Here is a 24,181-nt window from a genome sequence, read left to right on the forward strand (position 1 = left end):
CAGCTGAGGTTTAGGCACTCAGCAAGAGTGCTAACAACAAATTCACTAATATGTAAGGACATTTCTACAACAGTCATACCAATGACAAGTGAAGTATATGGAGACTTTCTGACATAAATAGATAAGAAGGCAATCATAGCACCATTATCTTTATTTCACTTCCTCAGCGGTTACAGATGGAGCACAAGTTTAAAGTAGCAGTTATTAATAGTTTAGGGAGCATAGTGAGCAGTAATCGTTTGCAGCAGTATAGAGGCTCAGAGGAAAAACATACATCTACTTCCAGGCTTCTTCATCTTCATCTTGTTGTGAATCCTTTTACTCCAGTTCAAGTTAACTCACAGACAGGTCTGTGTTGCTTTATACATTTTATATATATTATCTATGTTATACAAATTATATAATTTTAAAAAAGGCAGCACTTTTCTACTACTTGGCTCCTTTTTCTTCTTCTTCCAAAAGGCAGGTTATGGCAATGGCCTTCGTCACTGCATATGGGTCACAGTTTGCTGCGGGACGGCGGTCCTCAAAGTACCCTTTCTTCTCTTGCCCCACCTGCCGTGGGATGCGGATGCTGGCACCTCGGTTGGCCACTCCAGCAGAGAAGTCGTGGATGCTGGAGGTTTCGTGGAGACCTGTGAGACGCCTGATGTTGTCCTTGCCTTCATGAGGGTCGTACACACGAATGTGCTCAGGGTGCTTTTCCCCCAGCTTATCAATAGCCTTCTCAATGTACCTGCCATCAAAAAAACATGTATTTATTTATTTTATTTTTTTTACTGAGCTTTCCTCTTATTACTCTGTTTTAGAAGATAATTCATCAGGCAGTATGTTGAGCATCAGTGAACAGTTGTTTAAGCATGATTAGTAAAGATTAAGACAGCATCACTCTTTTCTTCATATTTGCTTCTAAGAAGACATTATTGTTCATTTTTATATACAGGTCTTGAGCAACAGTTTTCCAGGTTTTCTGCTTTTTAAAATCATTTTGTAGTCCAGTCCTTGTATTTGATCATTTTCAGAGAATGTTTTTTTTGTTTTTTTGTTAAGCCACTGAAGACTTTTATCTGTGAATCTCACTTAAGGGAATAACTTATCTACACCGCAACTTAGGAAAGAACCAATTTAAAATTGTATCTTTGGGTAATTTGTTACTAGCAGTCAGTCACTTAAAAAAAACACATAATTTCTTCCCGTTTCTTGAGTCGAATTTATTGCATACATAGAGTATCCAATAAAGTATCTGGTGAGGGGATATAGTGCTGCATTTTATTTAATTTAAAGAAATACTTAAAATAAAAAATAATAAGAAAATACAAGCTGTTTTTAAGCTTTTCAAATGTGCCACTGGTCCTCCTTTTTGTAGTACAATGAAGAGCTTTTGTATGTGTATCTTTTGAAAGTCTGGAGTTTACTTACTGCAGTCCTCCTTCTTCCCTCATTTCCTTGGTGCTGACATTTGTGTGGCAACCAGTCCCGTTCCAGTTGCCCTTCATGGGTTTGGGGTCCAGCGTTGCTACAACCCCGAAATCTTCACAGACACGGTGCAAAAGGAAACGTGAGACCCACAAATGGTCCCCCATATCGATGCCCTCACAGGGGCCCACCTGGTACTCCCACTGAAGCCAGAGAAAAAGAAAGATGCAGAGAAAAGAGGGAAATGTTCGAGGTGAAAACATTAACACTGTTAACAAATGATACTGATAAGAGATTTTTTAGTTTTGTGATTATTGTTTAGTTGTAGCTTCATTTAAGATAGGAGAGCTCGTGAGTTGGAACCAGATGTGTAGAGGAATGCGGTGACATACATACTACATCCTGAGTTAACGGTCACCCCCCTCTCTCACTCTCCTTTTAAGGAAATGTTTAAGTTTCTATACATACCAAGCTATCTCCTATTTCAACAGACAAGCTAAAGGTTTCTCCTATTATGAAAACGTTTTTGTATACTGAACATACCACTCCTACTTCCTTTAAAGCTCACTTGGAGTATAAATAAAGAATGCGCTGAGAGCCCTGCGCGGTTTTTCTGTCACATCTGTTGTGCGCACTTTGACAGCAGAGCAGATCGGACTGACCGCCCATGCGCATGTAAAAATTAGATATCTGAGTGTGACTTCATTTGCCTTTCTAATAACTTTTCTCTTCACATGTTCTTGGTCCTTCGAGCCGGATAGGAAGCATCGGCCGCTGTGTCCTGCCGTCGTGGAAAGCTGCACTGAAATCTGTCCTCTAGGTAGGAGTGAAAAAGTCCAGGGACGCTAAAATTCGATTCCTGGCCAGTGTTTTATCAAGTGGTCCACGACGCTGGGATCCAGTGGCTGACTTTCAACATAGCCAGAGAATCTTGGGAAGGTAAAGGAAGTCACTCATTTACACTCGCGTAAAACGAACTTTGGTCTCACCCGCCGAAAGGGTGTAATTAGTCTAATCCACTGCACGGATTTGTAAAAGCGCTGGGGTGATCCACCGAACGGATTTTCAAAATAAAAGCGCTGGGGTGATCCACCGAACGGATTTGTAAAAGCGCTGGGGTGATCCACCGAACGGATTTTCAAAATAAACGCGTTGGGGTAATCCACCGAACGGATTTTCAAAGTAAAAGCGTTGGGGTAATCCACCGAACGGATTTTCAAAATAAAAGCGTTGGACTGATCCGCCGAAAGGATTTTCAAAATAAAAGCTTTAGGACTGGCCTTCCGAAAAGGTCGGCGCGATTGTGTGAAATGTCTGTTTAAATGTTTGTGTTTTCTGTGTGTTGAGAGTGAATTGATTTAAACAGCACAAATACGCTGCTGAATCACTCTCATTGTTATTGTCATTTTATTTCCTGTCAGTAGCTGAAGTACTGGTGACAAAAGAGAACGGTTGAGTTCCGCCTCATAAAACTGACACCGCTCCACTAATTAGAGTGGAGTAGAAGGGCGTAGTCAGTAACCACTCTTTAAGTCTAATACCAGAGAAGGCTCTGCAGTTCTGTTTTAATGGGTAATCAGCCCACTAAGTTTACTGTTGACGAACAGTGGTTGGGAAAAAAGTGTCCAGACGCCGGACAAATTAGTGTGCAAAGATGGAGAAATTCTAAAAAGACTAAATGAGAATGTAGCCCATCTGCATTAATACAACTTAAAGAAGCATTACTGAAAGAAATAGGAGAGACAAAATAAAGAAAGAAAGAAGGAAAACGCACGTAAGAATTAGAATATTTCCAAGCATGGAAGAGAGAGGCAGATAGACGATGTGAGAATAAACAAAAGAAACAAGAAAAGAAGAAAGAAAAGGCAGAGGTATTAGACCCCCCCACCATATGCTCCACTCGCTGCTGCGAGGCCGACCCCCACTTTTGCTGCTGTGAAACCAGCCCCCACTTCCGCTGCTGCGACCCCCCTTAAACAATCCTGTGATCCGTTCAGACCTCAACCTGGTCCTTATGCAGAGGCACAAAACATGTTAGATAAAATAGCACTAGGTGAAAATCCACAAAAAAAAAAAAAAAAAAAAAAAAAATAGGAAAAGATCGCTACGGAGGAGATATGGGAGGTGATGTTGATCCACCTGGTCCTCCCGGCATTTTTCCCATGATAGCAGTACTAAACCCCAGATACGGCCATCCCGCAGGGGAAGGTGGAGAAGGTGGAGAGGTAACAGACAGGGACAGAGGAGGATTTAGAGGAAAGGGCCAGAGATATGTAGGACAGACAGACTTACGCGAAAGAAGTGAAGAAAGAGATAATACGTGCTGGAATTGTGGCAAGGAAGGGCATTTCGCCAGAGATTGCAGACATAAAATAGACAAACGGCAATATTCAAATGAATGACTAAATGAGAAAAAGCCAAATGAAAATGATAAAAGTGACGCAGAAGTATTTACTGTCTATCAATTAGTGTCTGAAGTAAAAGGCAAACCTACACTGACAGTATATGTTAATAGCAAACCAGTGCAGATGTTATGTGATACAGGAGTATGTAAAACCGTTTTGAACAGAAGACCACAGGAAGTACAATTCTCAGAAGATACTCTAATAGTAAAATCAGCATCAGGTCACACTACAGTGCAGTGACTGACAAAACCCTTATTAAGTGAAAACTAGAGATCAAAATAGTTTAAAGTAGTTTAAAAAGGTTGGAAACAGACCCCACCGAATAGATATAAATATAAGAAGTACAAAAATAAAATAAATAAAGACAAAATTATATTAGAACTTATTTTTACCGTATTGAAACTAATAATAGGAAGGATAACAACCTGTAAGCTGATATTAACAATGAAACATAGTTGGCATGACAATCATGCCCAGAATGTATAAAATCAATAAAAGGAAATAATTCACACGAAAACCTTTTAAATAAAATAGAGAGATGCATAAGGTACATTAGGGCTGTGTCATTGTTCAGCCAAGGAAAGTGTGTGAAAAGGTAAATGTCTCCAGCTTGGGAAAGGGTGAAACTGCAGATCACCCGAAGCCCTTGATGGATACAAAATAAAATATAAAATATATAATAATAAATTGCTTGGTTCGCTACACAACAGAGAGAATGAATGTGACTGAAGGTTGGATCTGAGATGAGACAAACAGAAGACCAGTCTAAGAAGTAGGTGCAAACCTGTTTAGAGAAAAGCAAATTTGTACAGATTGGATGAATTCTTAATTATCTGTTTGCTGAGTAAGATGATCCTAACTATTAAATTGGCTCAGTAGTAGTATAGTGGTATACACTAATAAAATATTGTAGTATACTATTGTCATAATATAGAAAGACAAAGATGATAATATTAATAATGACATAATATTAATAATGAGAAGCAACCTAGTCAGTTATGATGTGAGGTGGACGATTGTTATGAAGTAATCTGCATCAAGCTTAAGGTTTGCTCAAACTCAGTATAATGACACATGAGATGAAGAAAATAAAGAAACTATCTAAACTAATTACGTGCATAGAGGCACTTGACCTGCTTAAACATCTGTCATTTATCCTGGATAAAATATTACTGAGATATAGAGCACACCTATAATAACAACTAATAAGCCAAACCCTGTAGACAACAGCTAAAGCTACAGGATTGAGAAGTTGAATTAAATATGTGGACACCGCTAAGTTGATGAGCATGTTACACATTTTCTTTTATTTTTATTTATTTGTTTTAAGAGCAGAAGCTGCATTAAAAGCCAACACACGCAGCTGTCTGTGAGCTCAGTTTTTCCCTCACACTTCTGCTCTGTTTCAGTAGCAGTATTTTTCTTTTGTGTCCTGACTCATGTATGTTTTTTGTTTTTGTTTGATTATTTTATTTTGTTGATTTGGAAGCGAATTTGTGACCATACTTGTGGATCACAGTGACACATAGTGATTAGGCATATGATTTACAAATGCCTAGTTTTAGAACTGTGAGCAATTCAAAGTTTAATATATATATATATATATAAAACCCTAACTTCAAAGTTTGAAATGTGTAAGATGTGTGAGATGGGTGGATTCTTTGAAAAACTAGAAATTATCTAAAAATGCATTAAGTGAAAATGTAATGTTGCATCTATAGAGAAGAAAGAAGAAGCATTCAGTTATTTAAAAATAGGCATTACAGACAGATACAGTTTTAGCACTGCCTGACTATGATAAGCCTTTCTACTTACGTGTAGATAGAGGAGCAGGTTATATGACAGCTGTGATAACACAGGTATTTGGAGAAAAATAACACCTGTTAACATTCCTGGTGAAATTTAGACTCGTGTAAATTAGACTCTGTAGCGTCAGGCCTGCCTGCATATGCAAGGCTATGCAGCCGCAGCAGAGGCAGTAAAAGAGTCGGCTGCACGTATGCAGTCATATGTGCATATGAATTGCACGCAGGCCAAAATATAAATATGTACACTGACAGCCAGTTTGTTTTTTCAGCAGTGCACCACTTTGCCAAAATTTGGCATAACAGAGGTATGGTCACCTCTACGGATAACCCCGTGCAACACGGCAGCTTATTAAAAATCTTATTGGAAGTGATCAGCTTGCCAAAACAATTGGCACTTTGTAAATGTGCAGCACATCAAAAAGACAATTTTATTGTCACAAAAGGAAATAATTTTGCAGATCAAACAGCAAAGCAGGCTGCACAACAAACGATAACGCTTCTAACATCCGAACATTGTACACAAATACCACTTGACGTACTAAAAACCGAACAAAAAGCTGCAACAATCACTGAACAGAACAAGTGGCTGAAATGTGGAGCACAACTGAAAGATGACTTAATGGTCTGTGATGGAAAACCAATATTACCAGAGTCGTTACACAGGACAGCGGCTGTAGTGACACATGAAGTAATACATGTGTCAACAGGAGGGAAATATAGTATAGATAAATAATACTTTTACACTATAAATTTTGAAACTTCAGCGAAAAATTTGTAAGAACATGCCTATTCTGTCAAAAACACAACTCACAAGGAAACTTAAGACCTAAGAGAGGCCAGTTCTCCACACCATCCACATGGATTTTATTGAATTGAATGAATGTCAAGGATTAAAATATGCCTTAGTGATCATAGATGTGTTTTCAAACTGACCAGAGATATATCCAGTGAAAGCAGAGGCAATCTTCATTGCAAAATGTTTATGTAATCATTTTATTCCAACATATGGTATCCCTTCTCTGATAAGATCAGACAATGGGACACATTTTGTCAATGATGTGATCAGTAAGGTCTCTGAAGCACTAGGATTCAGCATAAGAAATCACTGTGCTTATCATCTATGGAGTGCAGGGTTAGTAGAGAGAACTAACGGCACCATAAAACAGAGACTCATAAAATGCCTGAAATAGATAAAAATGCAAAGAGTTTAGTTTATTTAAAAGGCAGTGTGTGTGAGAGGATTATGAAATTATTGTGTGAATGACGTTACATTTTAGATTAGAAGTTAGTAGAATTACAGAGGGTTTGTAGACTGTAAATACAAAATGAGTTTGATTAGCCTGTAGAAACACAAAAGAGAGTAACAGGAAGTGTGTGTGTGACAGGAACTTTGCATGCCCATATAAGGAGTGAGCACCCAGAGAGAAAAACAGAAGAGACAGACTCTAGCCAGATGAAGCAAATGGAGGCTTTAAGAAAAGATATGAAAATGATATTAATGGTATGGTTTAGTGTGTCAATATAGGTCATAAATAAATAAAGGTGGACTTTTCTCAACCTAGAATTTTGAGCATAGCAGCAAAACCATAGATTAACATAATTGGGAGAAAACAAGCCAAAGTTTGGCTTAAAATTTTATAGCTTGACCTCCCACTTGTCCCGATCCTGAAAAGAAGCTCAAAGGACAGTCAATCTCCTGATGAAGACCAACAGAATATCGTGGAATTGAAGAATTAACAGCAGGCTGGTAAGAACAGTGTGACATGACTGTTTAAAGGCACTGAATGTGATATTTTGCCTGGCTGGGACTTAATCTAAAAGGAAGAAACAGAGAAGAAACAGATTGTGTTTGCTGGAGATTTAAGACAACAAAGGACACTTTGAGAAGGGTACAGGGGCCAGTGGGAAGGTGAAGCCCAGAGGAGTATAATTGGGTTGAAATTGAAGCCTGAACTTATGATGGTGTTTAGAGATGTCCACCAGATCACAATAAAGAGGTAAACAAAAATAGAAAACACACATATATAAATTGTTACATGTGAAATTATTTTTGGAAAGAATTAGAAGTAAGATAGTTTGAATCAGACCTCAGTGAAAAGATGCATGAATTGATGAAAGTGAACCAATAGATAAATCTGTTAGAAAGACAACTTTAGTAGAAAGAATGGCAAAACTAGTAGAAAATAGGGATATTGTTTTGAACTGCCGTGCGACACTTCTCAAGTCTCTTGCAGATTAAAACCAGGCGATTGGGTCCTTATACGAGTACTCCAGAGAAAGAATTGGAACCCATCCCGGTGGGAAGGTCCATACCAAGTACTCCTAACGACGCCAACAGCTTGCAAAAACGCTGAGAGGCCCTCTTGGATCCACCAGAGCCATTGCAAAAATGGAAGTGAGTGACAGCACAACCTAAAGACACCACCATCCCGACTCTTTGGTGATCTACAAGTGAAGGGAGGGCTGATTGGGTATATCCCGCCTTCTACTTCTCGCCTGTAGTCTACTCACCAGAGTAAATCGGTGTGTCTGGTCATCATGAAGATTATTCTGTTTATCACCTTGGCCCTGCTGCTTACAGCATGGACCCTGATGCACTTAAAGGATCAAGAAGCCAACATGCATAGAAGAGCATGGACATATGACAACTCACACCTGGCTGAAGTGACACAGGACCACATCCATCCCTGGATGAACAACGCCTGGTATAGATACATATATAATCGCAAAGAAGACAAAGATTGTTATATATGCTCACACATGCCTGCTACAACACAGCATGCTACATTATATGGCAGACTTATGAACATGATTCAAGTGACATGCGCAGCAAGCTTTGCCAGTCTAGGTTATCAATATTTAGGAATTGTCCTAAACCACAGCGACCTCCTGACTATTGGACTATAGTTTTGGACTGTTTTTAAATGCATCGACCAGCATCAACAAAGAGCAAAATCAGGAAATTGATGCCATAAGAATAACTGTTATGCAACACAGAGTTGCCCTGGACATGATCTTGGCAGAAAAGCGCGGACTGTGTGTTTTGTTTAATATAACTTGTTGTACATATATTCCAGACAATGTGCATTCTGATAATATGACAAATGCTCTACAATTACTTAGAAACGTTCAACAGGCACAGGTAACCGATTGGGCAAATTCACAAAGTAATTGGTGGAATTGGTTTATGAGCGGCTCATGGAGAACACTGATGTTTAAGGTTTTAATGTTTATTGGCCTAATACTTATTATGTTTTGTATCTTTACTACATGCATTATCCCCTGTGTAAGAGGAATGGTATCAAGAATGATATCTCAATCTCTTGTTGCATATGTCACTATGCCAGACGAGGAAGAAGGAGAAGACGATGAGTATGAAACTAATGTGATGAATGATTATGTTTGAATGATACACATTTTATGACGACCAGACCGAAAGCACTCACAATGTAGGGTCTGTGTCTGAAACAAATTGATGTATTTGCTTAAAATCGCTACAAACAGGAGGGAATGATAAGAGATTTTTTAGTTTTGTGATTATTGTTTAGTTGTAGCTTCATTTAAGATAGGAGAGCTCGTGAGTTGGAACCAGATGTGTAGAGGAATGCGGTGACATACATACTACATCCTGAGTTAACGGTCACCCCCCTCTCTCACTCTCCTTTTAAGGAAATGTTTAAGTTTCTATACATACCAAGCTATCTCCTATTTCAACAGACAAGCTAAAGGTTTCTCCTATTATGAAAACGTTTTTGTATACTGAACATACCACTCCTACTTCCTTTAAAGCTCACTTGGAGTATAAATAAAGAATGCGCTGAGAGCCCTGCGCGGTTTTTCTGTCACATCTGTTGTGCGCACTTTGACAGCAGAGCAGATCGGACTGACCGCCCATGCGCATGTAAAAATTAGATATCTGAGTGTGACTTCATTTGCCTTTCTAATAACTTTTCTCTTCACATGTTTGTTTTGCTAACTGCAATTTGATCGTTTTTTGACTGTTAGAAAACAAAGAAATTATAATGAGTAACATTTGCTAATGGCCTAGTATTTGCTTGGAAATCACTTGTGAATTATATTTATGTTTCATATTTATCTGTGTATTATATTTAAATTTTTTGAGCTCATCAGTGTTTTCTCCGTTATTGAGCTCGTTTTTCTCTGAAGAATTTTGTTTTGTAATATTGTTTTTTATATTTTTTAGGTAGGTTGTTTTTAATGTTTTGGCTGCTGTACCAGAGTATTTCCCCAGGTTCTGGGATAAATAGCTTGTCTCATAAATATGTCATATGTTTGTAATATATAACAATATTTAGTCATCGTATTGTATCAAATTAACATTTTCTGAATTAACTGTAAAGTCATAACTAATGTTTGTATGTGGTCATTAAATACTGTTGAGTCATGTTATGCGTGGTATGTTGGGGAGGTGTACCCATCTCAATGTCACAAAACTCATCTCGTCGACGCAAAAAGAAAAATGCTATGGGAACAAAAGAAATGTGATGCAACCTTTTCTGGGTGCTATAAAAAAGAAACAAGAAACTAAAAGTCCAACTGGCAGAAATCCAAAGCAGGAGAACTAGAAGATAAGAATAGTTTTTAATTATTTCATGTTTTTCTGAATAAAATAACTCTGTGATGCCCTATAATGAAAAGGCTCATTGAGTAGTAATAAAATATTTATTACAAACCAAAACTTAAGATCGCAGAAAAGTTAATGGCATAAAGAAACACAAAATACATTGTAACCAGTGATTAATAAATATTACATAAATTTTATTAGCTATGTTTATTATAAAGTGCTACTGCCATGTATTGGAGTAGTACTTTCACTTACCTGAGATGGCATAACTTCAGCATTAGTACCGCAGATTTTGATCCCAGCATAGAGGCAGGCCTTGTAGTGGCACTCCACAATGTCCCTTCCATAAGCACTGTTGGCCCCCACCCCACAGTAGTAAGGACCTGATGACACATGATGACACAAATGAAAAACCACAATATCAAGATACACTGTATGAAAACTGTATGACGGCTACAAACATTTAGGTTCTGAGCCTATAAAAAGTTCATTTGTGATGCTTGTTTTCAGACAAAAATTACAAACATTTACAATATGAAGTGTCTGAGAAATGATTTGTCTACTTCTTTTCTAACTTTACAGAAATCCTTTGTATAGCACTGACCATTGTGCTAACTTGAATAAAATAATGATAACATGTGGGAAAGAGAAGTGTGGTGCTCAGAGAATCTGAATGGATTTACAAGCTCCTTAAGAATGTGAAAGCCTTTGTTAAAGTTTAGAAACGTATCAGCTGTGCTAGTGTTGTCACGGACCCGGCTCTGGAGGACTCAGGGGTTCGTGAGCAGTGGTTATTATTATTGTTATTATTATTATTACGACTATTATTTGGGGTCTGTGTCGTCTACTGTTCTGTCCACGTTTGTATGTAGAGTGCGTGTGTCTGCTTCTCTCTCTCTCCCCCCCGTCCTCGGGGCTGTTGACGGAAGCGCGCGTCGTGGGAGAGGCGTGTCCGGGCGACTGTCGTCATCGGGAGTCCCTCTTTGCTGTTGCAGCTGATTACCTGACCAGCTGGTGGTAATCATCCCTCCCGGCTAGGAAGAGGTATTTAACCTGGACTCGCGGCGACAGTCGACGTGGGATTATTACTCTTGACCGGTATAGTCTGTGCTAGGCGTGTGGTCTTGGTAGTCGACTAGCGTGTGTGGCTAATTGTGGTTTTCCCTTCTTCCTCCAGGAAAGTCGAGCGAAGAAGCGAGTTGGGGAGCACACAAACTAAGGGGGCTACAGCACGGGACGCACCGGGAGCAAGGGATGAGCACCATTGGCAAATTACATCTCTGAGTTAATTGTTGGACTTACCTGTCTATTCACTGTAAATAAAGTGCACTGTGGCATCGCCGAGTCCTGCGTTTTGGGTCCTACTTTCCTCATCCCCACGGTCTGCCAGCCAGACCGTGACAAGTCTACTTTTGGTTTTGTTCCTTTTGTCTGATTTCATACCCTGTCATTCTTGGAAAGTGTCTGTTTTGTTTCTGAGAAATTCTGTCATTACCTCTGCTTCTCTGACTTTAAATGTAAATGTGTATCATTTTGTGGGATATTGCTTCACTCCACACTCCCCGTGACCCAGATAATAGCACAAGGATTTACCACAAGCTGGCAATTGGTTTGTCACTGCAGTATTTGTATAAAAAACAGTAAAAAAAAAATGACAGCTCGGTTACCTTGGGGTGCTGGGAATCCATTTGGAGGCCAGCTAAATGGATGTCCATCTGTTCCCAGAAGTGTGTACTCCTGTTCCATACCGAACCAAATACGGTGCTCTTTGACCTTTTCCATCACTTTGTTGCAGCTTGCTCTGTGGTTAGTTTCTAAAATAAAAGTCAGAGCAGTCTATTATTGTGATCTTAGACGATGTTAAGGGAAAAAAGCATGGACTGAAAAAAATGTACCAGCAGGTAAACGGTTGTACTTCAGGACCTCACAGAGAACCAGTTTATTGGGGTCAAGGTTGATTGGATCCCTGAACATGCAGACCGGGATGAGGTACATGTCACTGTTGGAGCCTTTGGCCTGGTAGGTGCTTGAGCCATCAAAGTTCCACTCAGGTATTTCTAAAAATAGAGACTTCTTATTGCTCCTCTGATTAGACGTCAGTGTTCACATTCTTTTTTTAAAGTGAAACCTGGTTAACTTGATAACTACGTTAATAGAGATGTCACGGAAAATTCCCATTCATACTATCTGCTTGGTGAGATCTGGCCCTGTTACTAAAAGTAGACACAAATAAATGTAACAGGACAATGGGGAAAAAAGACAAACATAAAAGAGCCCAATTACAGTAAAATGTGCCAAAGTTCTCTGGTAGCGAAGACAAATTAAGAAAAGACAGTGAGCGCACTAACTTCTCAAGCTTAGACACACCTGGAATATTCTATTTAATAATAAATCGGTTAGATTTCAGTGAGTTTCCACAGTGGATTTACTTCTTTCAGTTTATTTTTTTCATTTGAAAATGTTTAGCTTTTATTTAGTTCTTTTAAGTTTCTGTCGTGGCTGTGTGAAGGCAGGAAGGAATCCCAAAAGCAGGACTCACAGAGGCAGACGTAAACTCAAAACACTCAGCTTTATTGCTGGATAACAACAGAACAGAAAACTAACTAAGCTGAGAATACAAAACAAACTAATCAGGCAGGCGAGCTAGCAAACGGAACACACAGTGTAAAATGAGGGATGACGCGACGACGAGCAGGGGAAGACGCAGATACTAAATACAAGAGGTGAACAGGACTGAGAGGAAACAGCTGGGAGACATGGCTGACACTGATTACGCAGACAAGACAGGGAGAGCACAAAACTGAATGCACTGACATAAGACACAGACCTTCAAAGTAAAACAGGAAGTACATGACAGACACAGAGATCCAGACTAGACACTGAGCTTAACACACTCATGAGCAGACATAATAACATCAAGGACAGACAGAACACAGATACGTGGGACCAGGGCAGGCACAGAACAGAAACCTAACAAATGGCAAATCATAATGAAAGACATAACCAGAATAAACAAGAACATAACATATTATGAAGAAACAAAACACTGAGTCCTCAGACATGACAGTTTTAGTGTTACTTTCAGTCTTTTTAATTAATATTGTATGAATGGGCATGTGCCAGGTGCACCCCCCATAATGTTTTGAAAGCAATTGGCTCACAGTCTTGTAGACATTCAGAGTCTCAATAAACACGTCAATCAAAGCCTCATCGGGCAGGTTGTAATAACAAATTGAAAGGGTAGAAAAGCTGCCCTTGACTATAAAGCTAATTAAACATTAAGTTTTAGACTAAGTGCCTCTCACCCCTAAAGGTTAGAGCTTATTAAAAATGCCATTCACCTTCTATGCTTTTTGGTTCTGTGTCTAGAGTTCTTGTCTTGTTCCGAAGTGTCTCTCCAGTGCCATCAATCCAGATGTAGGTGACCTGGCATTTCTGTCCTTGAGGCAGGCTCATGTACTGCTGCCGCACAGTTTTGTTGAGACGAGAGCTGGATGACACTGATGCCATTTTCACCTTCAATTGCAAAAGTGGATAATTATAGTAACAGATGACATTTTTTTGACTTTATGGCACCTTCAATTTCCATGTTGTGCTTTTTTTTCTTCTTCCCATAACAAACCTACAACTATAAGGTTTTTTCAAAGTTATTAAAATGAACCAGCGGCATTACTTCATTTATGCCTCGGGTAGCTGTCAAGTCTCACAAGATTAATTTTCCACATCTAGTTATAGTTCCACATGAGTTTGACATTCCTGATTTCTAGCAATCAGTGTCAGAATGTAAATATAGTGCTATAAGGTATTTAACCAGACACCAAGAAGATAAACATCCAGGGCTTGAAACACATTCACAGACAACCTCTGAGAAATAAAAGAAAACTTAAAGTATTTGAAAATAATATAACGTAATCAGTGATGCTCATAATCATACGGTATCTAACCCTAAACAGGAAATTGGACATTATTTCACTTATATGCTACTCATAAGTAGGTCAAACACATTTGAACTTTATCTAATGTATTACAGTTATAATTTGACTAAACTGACTTTTATATATATTTTTTAGGTTCTGTCAGTGCTGCATTCGTCAACAGATAAAGTTGTTGATCTAGAGTGAGTAGTCTTAACAATTTCATATACAAGTAGCTGCTTTGTTTTACTTTGCCTTCATTCCTTTTGTTTCCCTACATTTATTTGTATGATGTAATTACATTTATTGATGTTTTATTACATTCTTATCTTAAGAATGTAACTTTTAATGAAATATGTCTTAATAAAGTTTTTAGTAACTATTTGTGATAAAAAAAAAAAGTTTCATTGTTATACTTTCAGATACTAACAGGGCAACTTTAAACATGAAGATTAAGAAAAAAGTAAGACCTATCTCTTCCCTTTTTTAGTTCTCATATCTTAATATCTTAATAACTGGAAAACAGTGGCATACCATTCTCAGATTTAAATGAAGCAAATTAAACAAACAAAAACAAAGAATTATTTGAACTTACTCTTTTACAGTCGGTTTCAGGTGAAGAAGTGTCTAGCTTCCGAGTCAAGTCTGAGAATGAGGTGCCTAAACCTGTTTGTGGTATTTAGCCAGAACGCAAGCTAGGCTGCTGATGACACCTGTTACGTCCTGACGTAATACGGCATTTAAATACTTTGTGTGGGGTTGTCCATGTAAGCAGCAAACACATACAAGAAAAAAACACATACACTACAATGTTTTGATCAGTCCACAGCAAATCCTGCAAGACTGTAAGTGCCTTCAGTACAATCTTTGACAGTATTCCTGCTTCTCTTCTATGGAGAAACAAACCAAATGGTAAACATATTACATTTATACTGTACACACCTCATGTACAAAGCACTGACCTATAAGATCCAAATATGTGCCCCTATCCAGCCAAACGAAAACAGTGCACAGGTATAGCTCAGGGTATCACAAACTCCCATGGAAAACAGTAACAAACACCCACCTGATGAAAGGCCATCTGCTGATAGTGACTGACTGCTGTTTGCTGAGCTGAGGGTCTTGCAGCTCACTGAACACAATTAGAGACCAGAAGCTGCTGCTGGCTTCAGTTTCCGTCAGGTTGGCTGTTCTGAGATCAGGCAGGGGGGCAGAAATTCAGCAACTCTAACAGAAAAAGAATTAGTCACATGGGATCCATTGAGGATGTATTGAAGTGTGTGAGATGTAGATGCAGAACAGGCCAAGAGTATAAATAAGAAAAGAGATTGTAGGGCTCACCAGCCACAAGCAAGCAAATTGCTCAGTTGGCATTATTGTAAGACGTTTACTTTACTTGATAATGGGTCTGAAAAAGTAGGACTTGTCTCTGATATTTGATGACTACAGCAAACTATTGCTCTGATATTCTTCCTTGTATAGAGAAGACCACTGTAGCTGTAGTTGTTACTGAAATACAAACAAAACCACATTTTAGAAAACAGAATACTGGTGGACACCAGTAGACGCACCTGTGGTATAAATATGAAAATCCTAGGTGATTTTCAGAAATTGACCTTAATCTTGAGGTTGAGGTTACAAAGTAAGTCTAAAGGAAATGCATTTTATAGATATGTCTTTTCAGTCAAATTAAAAACAAGTATAAGGAGGGATTACCACATTGCCTTAATGAGACAATCTCATTACTGTGAGTCATCTGCCTTCACTGTGTTGTAATATGTAGTTTGTACTGAAAAATATCATTAAAACAACATTAATATCACCATATTAATGTAGAACAATAATTCTAATATAAACAAAACTAACCCCTCCCAAAACAAACAAACAAACAAACAAACAAACAAACAAAAACAAACAACTAGATTGGTAAATGGACTACTATGGATGGATTACTACAAGCCTCATTTGTTACGTCTGGCGTGGCAGACGTGTGGAGTTGGACAGTAGGACCCAAGATGCAACTTTTGATGAGAGTGAGCTTTATTTTATAAGGTGGGTGAAAACAAACAGAAACAGCAAGGCGAGAATAAAACTTAAACCGGAAAAACTAACAAAATAAACCTGAAACCAAAAACAGAGATGCAGGGAGACACGGAGAGAAAATATAAGACAGAGAGCGATCACGCAGACCAACCAGCAACGCACACGCAAAAACACAGGGCTTAAATACACACAGGGCAATCAGGGAATGGGAAACGGGAGGGAGACACGGCTGGCATTAATTGAACATAACGAGACAAGGGGAAGCGAAACTAGAAACACTGAAAAGAGACACAGACCTTCAAAATAAAACAGGAACTCACACATGCAAAGACACAGACTAAGAAACACGGACTTTACACAGAGGAATACACAGGCAGAAATGACTAAACACTAAACTGAGGAAGAACAGAACCGAAAACCAAAGAGCAAGAAAACCAGAACCAAAATACATCACAATAATAGAAAACACAAAACGCTGGGTCAAAAGACCCGGGATCATGACATCATTGCCTTCAAGCCTGTTTAACCTAATATTCACACAGATGCATCAGGGGTAACTCAGGGTTCAGTTTCTTGCACTAGTATGCTGCAAAGATTGGCTCTATCTCTCAAGCCACAGGAGAAGCACAGCTACTAATCAATGAAACTTTATTGTTTAATGGGCATGTTGTGTATTTCTTGTCTAATGAGTTCAACCTATAACAAAGTGCTACAATATGTATTTTTAAAAACAAACTTATTGAGCTAGTCAGTCCACCTTTAATGTGTCTGTTTTTCCCTGTTGTGGCATGAGGAAACAAGTTCTCAATAACTGGAAATGAGTTCACGACAGTGCTGATATCTGTCACCGTCAACAATCTTTATGGGTGACTAGTTAGCAATGAGAGTAAATACTATATATACAAAAGACCCACATTTCAGCACTCACTGACGAGGACTCTGTGCTAAACTGATATCTTCTCCATTCACAAGACGAATTCAGATCACTGCACTGTTCTCAAAAATGGCCATTTTCAGAAAAGCAATGCTGTCAACAGTTTGTTTGGGGGTCTTCAGCCCCTCAAGCAACTTATTACCTTTGGCAATAGGGTTACACCATCTTCTCAGTTTATCTGTTTGATTACTTAAAAAACTTTAGAAGAGTTTCATTAAAATTTTAAAAGAGATTTTGTTTTAGGAGTCTGCAATGGTTGTGAGAAAGAAAGGTTTAGTCATAAGTGATTTTTTCTCTTTGCCTGTTACTGTATCTAACAAATAATAATAATAAATAAAACAGCTTAAACAAAAATTATTTTTGATTTGTTTTTAAGCCAATTCAAACCATATTCTGTATTTGCTAATTTTGCTTCCTATTTGTATTACCTTACTTTATTTATAAATATTTCTGTCATGCCAGAGATGGAGCTCTGGGGACGGCAGCATTAGTCTGTGAGTCAGTAGTGAAATACAGCATAAAATCTTAGATTAGTTACTCTTCATGTCTGTATGGTATACTCCTGGTACTCAGAGGGTGAGTACTGCAGTGCCTAAGTCAGTTCAAAATATCCTGACAAACAAAAAACAAAAAACATTCCCATCAGCTTTCTCTATGTAAACATCAGCATGTTTGAGATGTTGCTGCGAAGGTTGCAGCAGGTTTCGGTTTGTCTTCACCTTAAGACTCAAGTTCAGCCTGAAAGTCATGCACAAAAGGAAAGTAATAATTGCTACCTCGGTCAAATATGATAATCCCCAAAACGGGACATACAGGTTAGACATCTAGCTGTTACATACAAAATGTGACGCCACCTTAAAATAGACATGTTTTTTGGGTGAGTAATTTAGGCATGTGCTCAAAACTCATCAGGCTGAGTGGATGTACACTTCACTGGTAACTGAACCACTGGCAATATTTGTTTATGATTAATGGATATAATCATGGATGCGTCCACCAATCATTAAAGTTGAAGTTTACATCAGTCACCAATCAGACTTGCAGGAAAAATGTCAGCTTTCAGGTTGTCACTTCACAATTATCAAAAAAAAATAATGTTTACAATATTATTATGGAGATATTGAAAATTGTACAATTAATCTATAACTTAGTCTGAAACAATAAATGTACAGCAATATTGATATTTCACTTTTAAAAATCACAATTCTCATTGACATGCAGTTATTGTGACAACGATAAGGGAAGCGGCCTAATGTGTATATAGAAAATATTAAACTTAGGACCTTCCTACTTATATTCATCTCTCCTTTTTGTTCCTAACATGTTTGATGTTTGACCTTTTTAAATACAAAACAATACTAAATAATGATTTAATAATTTGGGTAACAGTCTGCTGTGCTGTTGACCTTTGGCCAGTTAAGCCTAAAATCTGAAGAAATTCCCTCAGGATTCCCTGATGACTTATATACAGAAGTATACCATAATGCCTAAAAATACGTATATTTATTTATTTCTATTATTATAATTTCTGTTGTTATTCACAGGCTATTACTTTAATTAACTATTCGTTAGTGTAACTAACTATTATTATTCCAGCATTTACTTTACCTTAAAGAATGCAATAACATCATTCTGGAGTTTTTAGATTAGGAGTAAAAATTAGATTAGGAATGAAGTTTGATATTTTAAAAAATCTTTATTTATTGTCAAGTTTCAATATTCAAATATATAATTGAGAATTAAAATTGAACATAATGAAGCTCAGAGCATAAACATTATGATGTTACCTTGTTTTTGTCCAGTATTTGTTGAGCCCCATTAAACATAGACAACCAAAAACATTTTTAAGGCTGAACATGAAGCAAACTGCAGCCAACATGAACCCAAACAAACCAGGTAAACTCGTCAGGCCGTGAAAATGAAGATGAAGCCACCTGTACAGCCAGTCGTTTCCTTTAATGACAACACTCTACTTACAGACAGGTTGAGCTGATACTATTAAACTACACAACAGAACTTTTGGGCTCAGAGTCAAAGAACAAACTTGATGTGCAGCATTCTTTTGCATGGTTTTGTTCTTTGTTGTAGGAAAACTGCAGCTTTACAATTGGAGTACCAACCTTTCAGGAACCAGAGATGATGTGCAAAAGACAAAAACGCTACACCCTGCTTTTAAAAAGTGTCTTTCTGTGGCTCAGCCACAGGTCTACAGTATATTAGCCAGATGTCATGTGTCTCGTGGTATTTCAGTGACACCTAACACTTGCCAATCCCATCTCATGAATTTTGGCCATATCTGGATCACCAAACATCTGTAAATTATCCATAAGTAGCAACAGTAACATTAGGCTCAAATGTGCCCACTTTCAGAAAGGTGTGGAGTTAGCTTTTAATGTGACATTATGAGTAAGTCCTTAATACATAAGGTGTAGCCGCAAAATAATGACATCAATTTCAACAAAGGACACTAACTTAATGCTAAATAGCTGCCTAATAATTAAATTAACAAAAGGAAAGAATGGAGCCAATGCTTTCAGGCTGAAATATCTCATTTAGGATTTGAGTAAAATAAAATCTATCCTGTCTCCACAGTCAAACTGACATTATAGTTTGAAAGTCAAATCTTTCAGTTTATTCAACACTTTGCCATCTATAGTGCATTTATACTCTTTAACAAGCAGCAGCTTTGAATGCCTCTCAGGTAACACACACATTTCATTTTATTTGACACACAGTGCACACATACCTGAAATGGTTTGTCTTGTTTGAATTAAAATGAAAGTACCTTGACTTCACTGGAAACACTTATTGCACAGGATATGCAAGAACTAGATTTACTGCCTCCAACAACCAATAAAGTTGTTGTTTACATGGAGACTTTCCAGGGTAATAAGTTGTTCCCCAGATTTAAAGGAATAGCCTATAATACAAAATGACAATATTTTCCCAGTTTCTTAGGTGCTACAGCACATAGGTGCTGTATTCACTTTATATGATATGGGTTAGAGTTAGGGGCTATAGACGAATTAATGTGTAACAGAACATAGAACGCGTAGATCTGTGCAAATGATGCAACCAGTTACATCCATTTCTTTTCTGAGTTATATCTAATTACTAAATGATTCTTTGCAAGATTACATTTACACTTTTACACTAAATCACTTTGTATAAGGTAAGTTTACTTTTGTGCAGCTTTTAGTACAAAGCTCATAGCTTCTTAGCCTCGATTTGGTATTTGACAGTACTGTAGGAGACAATTCATGCTTCAGCAAACTAGGAAAAATACATATTTAAACAGTTAATCTTACACACCTAAAAATACAAATATTATAACCAAAACACACAAACAAAGAAACAAAGCACCTTGAAAGGCATAGCTCAAATACAAATGAATGATAGAGGAAACTAATACTGGCAATACCTTAAGTTTGACCTTATAAATCTCTTAGCAGTTTGGACTTTTGCTTCTTGACTTGCATCAGAAAGACGCTGCCAGCTGCTCTTCCAAATGGTAAGACATGGTTGAAATGCCCAGTAAAATTAAAAGTGAGAAGACCCAGATCAGGCTTGCGGGCCAGGTCACGCTCAGAAGTCCCTACTCTTCAATAAGTGTCCTTTTATGTCAAACTTGTCTCTTTTTTTAGGCCTTTCTCACAATGCGGCTGCACTTCCTCAGGTCCCTCATCCCTCTATTTGTCCTGACCGATTGGATGCTTGCCCTCCAGGCTCCCTGACAAACACGAGCACTGAAAGGAAATACAGATAGTTTGAATGGAAACCTCATTAAACTTAGACAATCCAGGAAAAACGGGTGTTGTGGGGCATCTACAACATGCCGCACAACACTTCAATTCTGTTCAGTTAAATTTTATATATACAACAACAGTTGCTTGAAGGCGCTTAATTTTAAAAGATAAATGCTCTACAATATTAAAAAGAAACAAAGAAAACCCCAATAATCACATGACACCCACATGTGCAAGCATGTGATTGATTTAAGTAACAGATTTAAAAATATCATTAAAAACAAAGGGGTTTTTAATGATCTTGTATGTGTTTTTTTTTTTTTTATTGTGATTGATTGTCTATCTATTGCAGGTTCGAAATGGTGACAGAAATGTTCTTTCTGACCCAAAATGACTTTACATCATTCGTTACAGATATGGTCGACAGATTACAGTCAACCAAGACTGGTGGTTGTGAATGTTTCACCAGCTGCTGTGTGTGTGAACATTTAACACATTATAGCTTTAGTTTGGTAAGTCATTTACAAGTTCTGCAAAACCTTTCTTTTCTCTGATCTCCCCCCGCCCCTCAACAGCCATTTACTAAAAACTATCAGAGACTGCAGGTGGTTAACACAACTGATTGATTAAAGCCATTCATACACATAAACACACTCACACACACCTGGAGCTCAGCAGAGGTCGGTCAGCTCGTTTGCGAGGCTTGGCGCTCTGTCTCCGGTACTGCATCCAGCCGCAGACCAGGTCGTGCGCGATCATCACGTACAGCAGGAAGATGAGCACGGCGGGATCCATTCAGCCGCCGTATGACACGCGGCTGGCGCGAATGAAGCCGGGGTAAACGAGAAGCGGGGACCGCACGAGGCTGCGGGTGTATGATCTTGTGCAGGATGGCAACTGAGAGATGGATGACTAAGATCCAGAAGGGGGCTGGTGCCCAAGTTGCCCTGTGCCCACTTTAGGCACTCAAATCGCAAGACACGAACGGCTACCGCAGTGGTCCCTCGGATTACATCCATGATAGCACAACATCCTCCAAAACCACCCCGAACATCCGAGTGAAGCGGTGGTTTCTGTGCGTCTCACGGGCAACATCTGAAAGCCGCGGTGACAACTGCAAAGAGGGGACCTCGGAGGATGTTGCCGTAGAGACGCGACCGTTGCTAAGGGCATGCTGTCGTCATCCCATCTGAACGAAGCATCTGCACCCAAGAACACATTATTGCTTAGGCTGTTATTTATCCTTTGACACACGGGTCATGCAGCAATTAAGTCTTTTTTTATTTTTATATGTTAGTAGTATATTATTCACCTTATATAAATATCTAAGCCACACAAGTATGTGTAATTTTCTTGCTTTCACTTCAACAGTAAGCAATCTGAATATAGAAACCATAAAATATTTGTTACTTTGAAATTAAATGAATGACGAGTCTCTGAAGTGCCACATTCTGTATCTTGTGCACAAAAAATATTTACCCCGTGAGAAGTTTTTATGTGGTGAGCACATTATAAGAACCCACCAGGTAATTACAGTGTACACAAAGGATTAAAAAAAATTATAAAAATTGGCAACTTGACCTCAGAGTCTCAGTAATTTCTGCAATAATTTTCAGCAAATAGGTTATTATTTCAAACACCACATAAACAGTTTCATAACCTCCCATATAAAAGGGCTATACACTCACTGGCCACTTTATTAGGTACACTTTGGGAGTATCATGTTGAACTCCCTTTTGCCTTAGTTCTTTATGGCATAGTTTCAACAAGGTTATGAAAACATTTCTGAGAGATTTGGGCCCATATTGACATTATGGCATCAACGGTTGTTGCGGATTTTTGGGCTGCACATAATGCAAAACCTCCCATTCTCCAACTGCTTTATTAGATTGAGATCTGATGTCTCTGGATACCATTTGAATACAGTAAACTCATTGTCATCTTCAAAAAAACAGTTAGAGATATTTTTAATTTTGTGACATGGTGTGTTGTCCTGTGGATGCAGTCATCAAGTACACTGTGGTCATTAAGGCATGGACATGGTCAACAAGAATACTCAGGTTTTTTAAACGATGCTCAGTTGATACTAAACTGCTCAAAGCGCGGAAGAATATATCTCCCACATCATGCTGAACCATTAATACAAGGCAGGTTGGATCCATGCTTTCACATGTTTACACCAAATTCTCACCCTACCATTCCAGTATTTCAGCAGAGAGCAAGACTCATCACTCAGGCAACATTTTTTTTAAGTCTTTTGTTGTTCAATTTTGGTGAGCCCATGTAAACTGTAGCCTCTGTCTCCTGTCTTTAGCTGTCAGATGTGCCACCTGGTGTGATCTCCTGCCGCCGTAGCCCATCTGCCTAAGGTTTGATGTGTTGTGTGTTCAGAGATGCTTTACTGCATACCTTGGTTGCCTTCCTATTAGCTTGAAGCAGTATGGTTACTTTCCTCTGACCCTTGACATTAACAAGAGATTTTCACCAAGAGAATTCTCTCTCTCTCTCTCTCTCTCTCTCTCTCTCTCTCTCTATATATATATATATATATATATATATATATATATATATATATATATATATATATATATATATATATATACATATACATATATATATACATATATACATATATATATATATATATATATATAAAACCATTATCTCTAAACCACTGAGATGATTGTGTGGGAAAATCCCAGCAGATCAGCAGGAGGCCCATCTCGTACCAATGACCATGCAACATTCAAAGTCACTTAAATCACCTTTCTTCCTGATTGTGATGCTTGGTCTGGACTTCAGCAGGTTGCCATCTCCATACCTAAATGCCTCAAGTTGGTGCAGCGGCTGGCTGATTAGATTTTTGTGTCAACAAGCAGTTCAACAGGTGTACCAAACAAAGTGTATATGCATGCAGTTTCACTATTAATCAACCCTGTTAGCTAACAACTTCACTGCTAGCTACTTTCACCTTTCTATTTCAAGTAATAAATATACTGTTATCAAAAATTGTGTTTATTAAAACTTGTATTTCAACTGTTACTCTGTTCACTAACAATTCAGCTGCTAATATCTAGCTGCACATATTTAGGTAGACATTTTTTTAAAGATATGTTTTACTCATAATTTTAGCTAGGTTTCACAGTCTTTTTCAGTTGTTTAGCAAGCTATTTCATTAGCTTGTACATACAACCTTCCAACAACTATTTACCTACACTTTTAGAAGCTAACAATGTTGTCAGTTAGCTGTACTTTTGGCTAGCTATTCAGATGACTGATTTACTCTTTTTTATTTTCTACTGCTTATTGATTAATTTATAATTAACAGGT

General features: G+C 38.1%; 1 protein-coding gene across 2 annotated transcripts; it reads right to left on the reverse strand.

Annotated features, from left to right (window-relative positions):
* Positions 1-136: 136 nt before the first annotated feature.
* On the reverse strand, positions 137-22,066 carry LOC146383472 (glutamine synthetase-like). Of its 2 annotated transcripts, XM_084934737.1 has the most exons (8): positions 21,516-22,065; positions 15,195-20,851; positions 13,556-13,730; positions 12,110-12,271; positions 11,882-12,028; positions 10,470-10,597; positions 1,420-1,619; positions 137-736 (listed from the first exon to the last, which is right to left on the reverse strand). In XM_084934737.1, exons 2-8 carry the CDS (start codon positions 15,207-15,209, stop codon positions 430-432), a joined length of 1,134 nt encoding a protein of 377 aa, XP_084790863.1. In that variant the 5' UTR covers positions 15,210-20,851; positions 21,516-22,065; the 3' UTR covers positions 137-429. The 2 variants fall into 2 exon arrangements, with proteins under 2 accessions (XP_084790863.1, XP_084790864.1); XM_084934738.1 differs by lacking the exon at positions 12,110-12,271 and having other exon boundaries at positions 21,516-22,066.
* Between the last annotated feature and the right edge of the window lie 2,115 nt (positions 22,067-24,181).

Source organism: Perissodus microlepis, chromosome 7, assembly GCF_051167445.1.
Source record: "Perissodus microlepis isolate ML-2025 ecotype Zambia chromosome 7, ASM5116744v1, whole genome shotgun sequence".
NCBI lineage: Eukaryota > Metazoa > Chordata > Actinopteri > Cichliformes > Cichlidae > Perissodus > Perissodus microlepis.

Coding starts and splice junctions, on each gene's coding strand:
- LOC146383472 (XM_084934737.1), bottom strand. Junction 1,620..10,469: donor CTGAAGTTATGCCATCTCAG/GTAAGTGAAAGT, acceptor CTCTGGCTTCAG/TGGGAGTACCAGGTGGGCCC. Junction 737..1,419: donor AGGGAAGAAGGAGGACTGCA/GTAAGTAAACTC, acceptor TTTTGATGGCAG/GTACATTGAGAAGGCTATTG.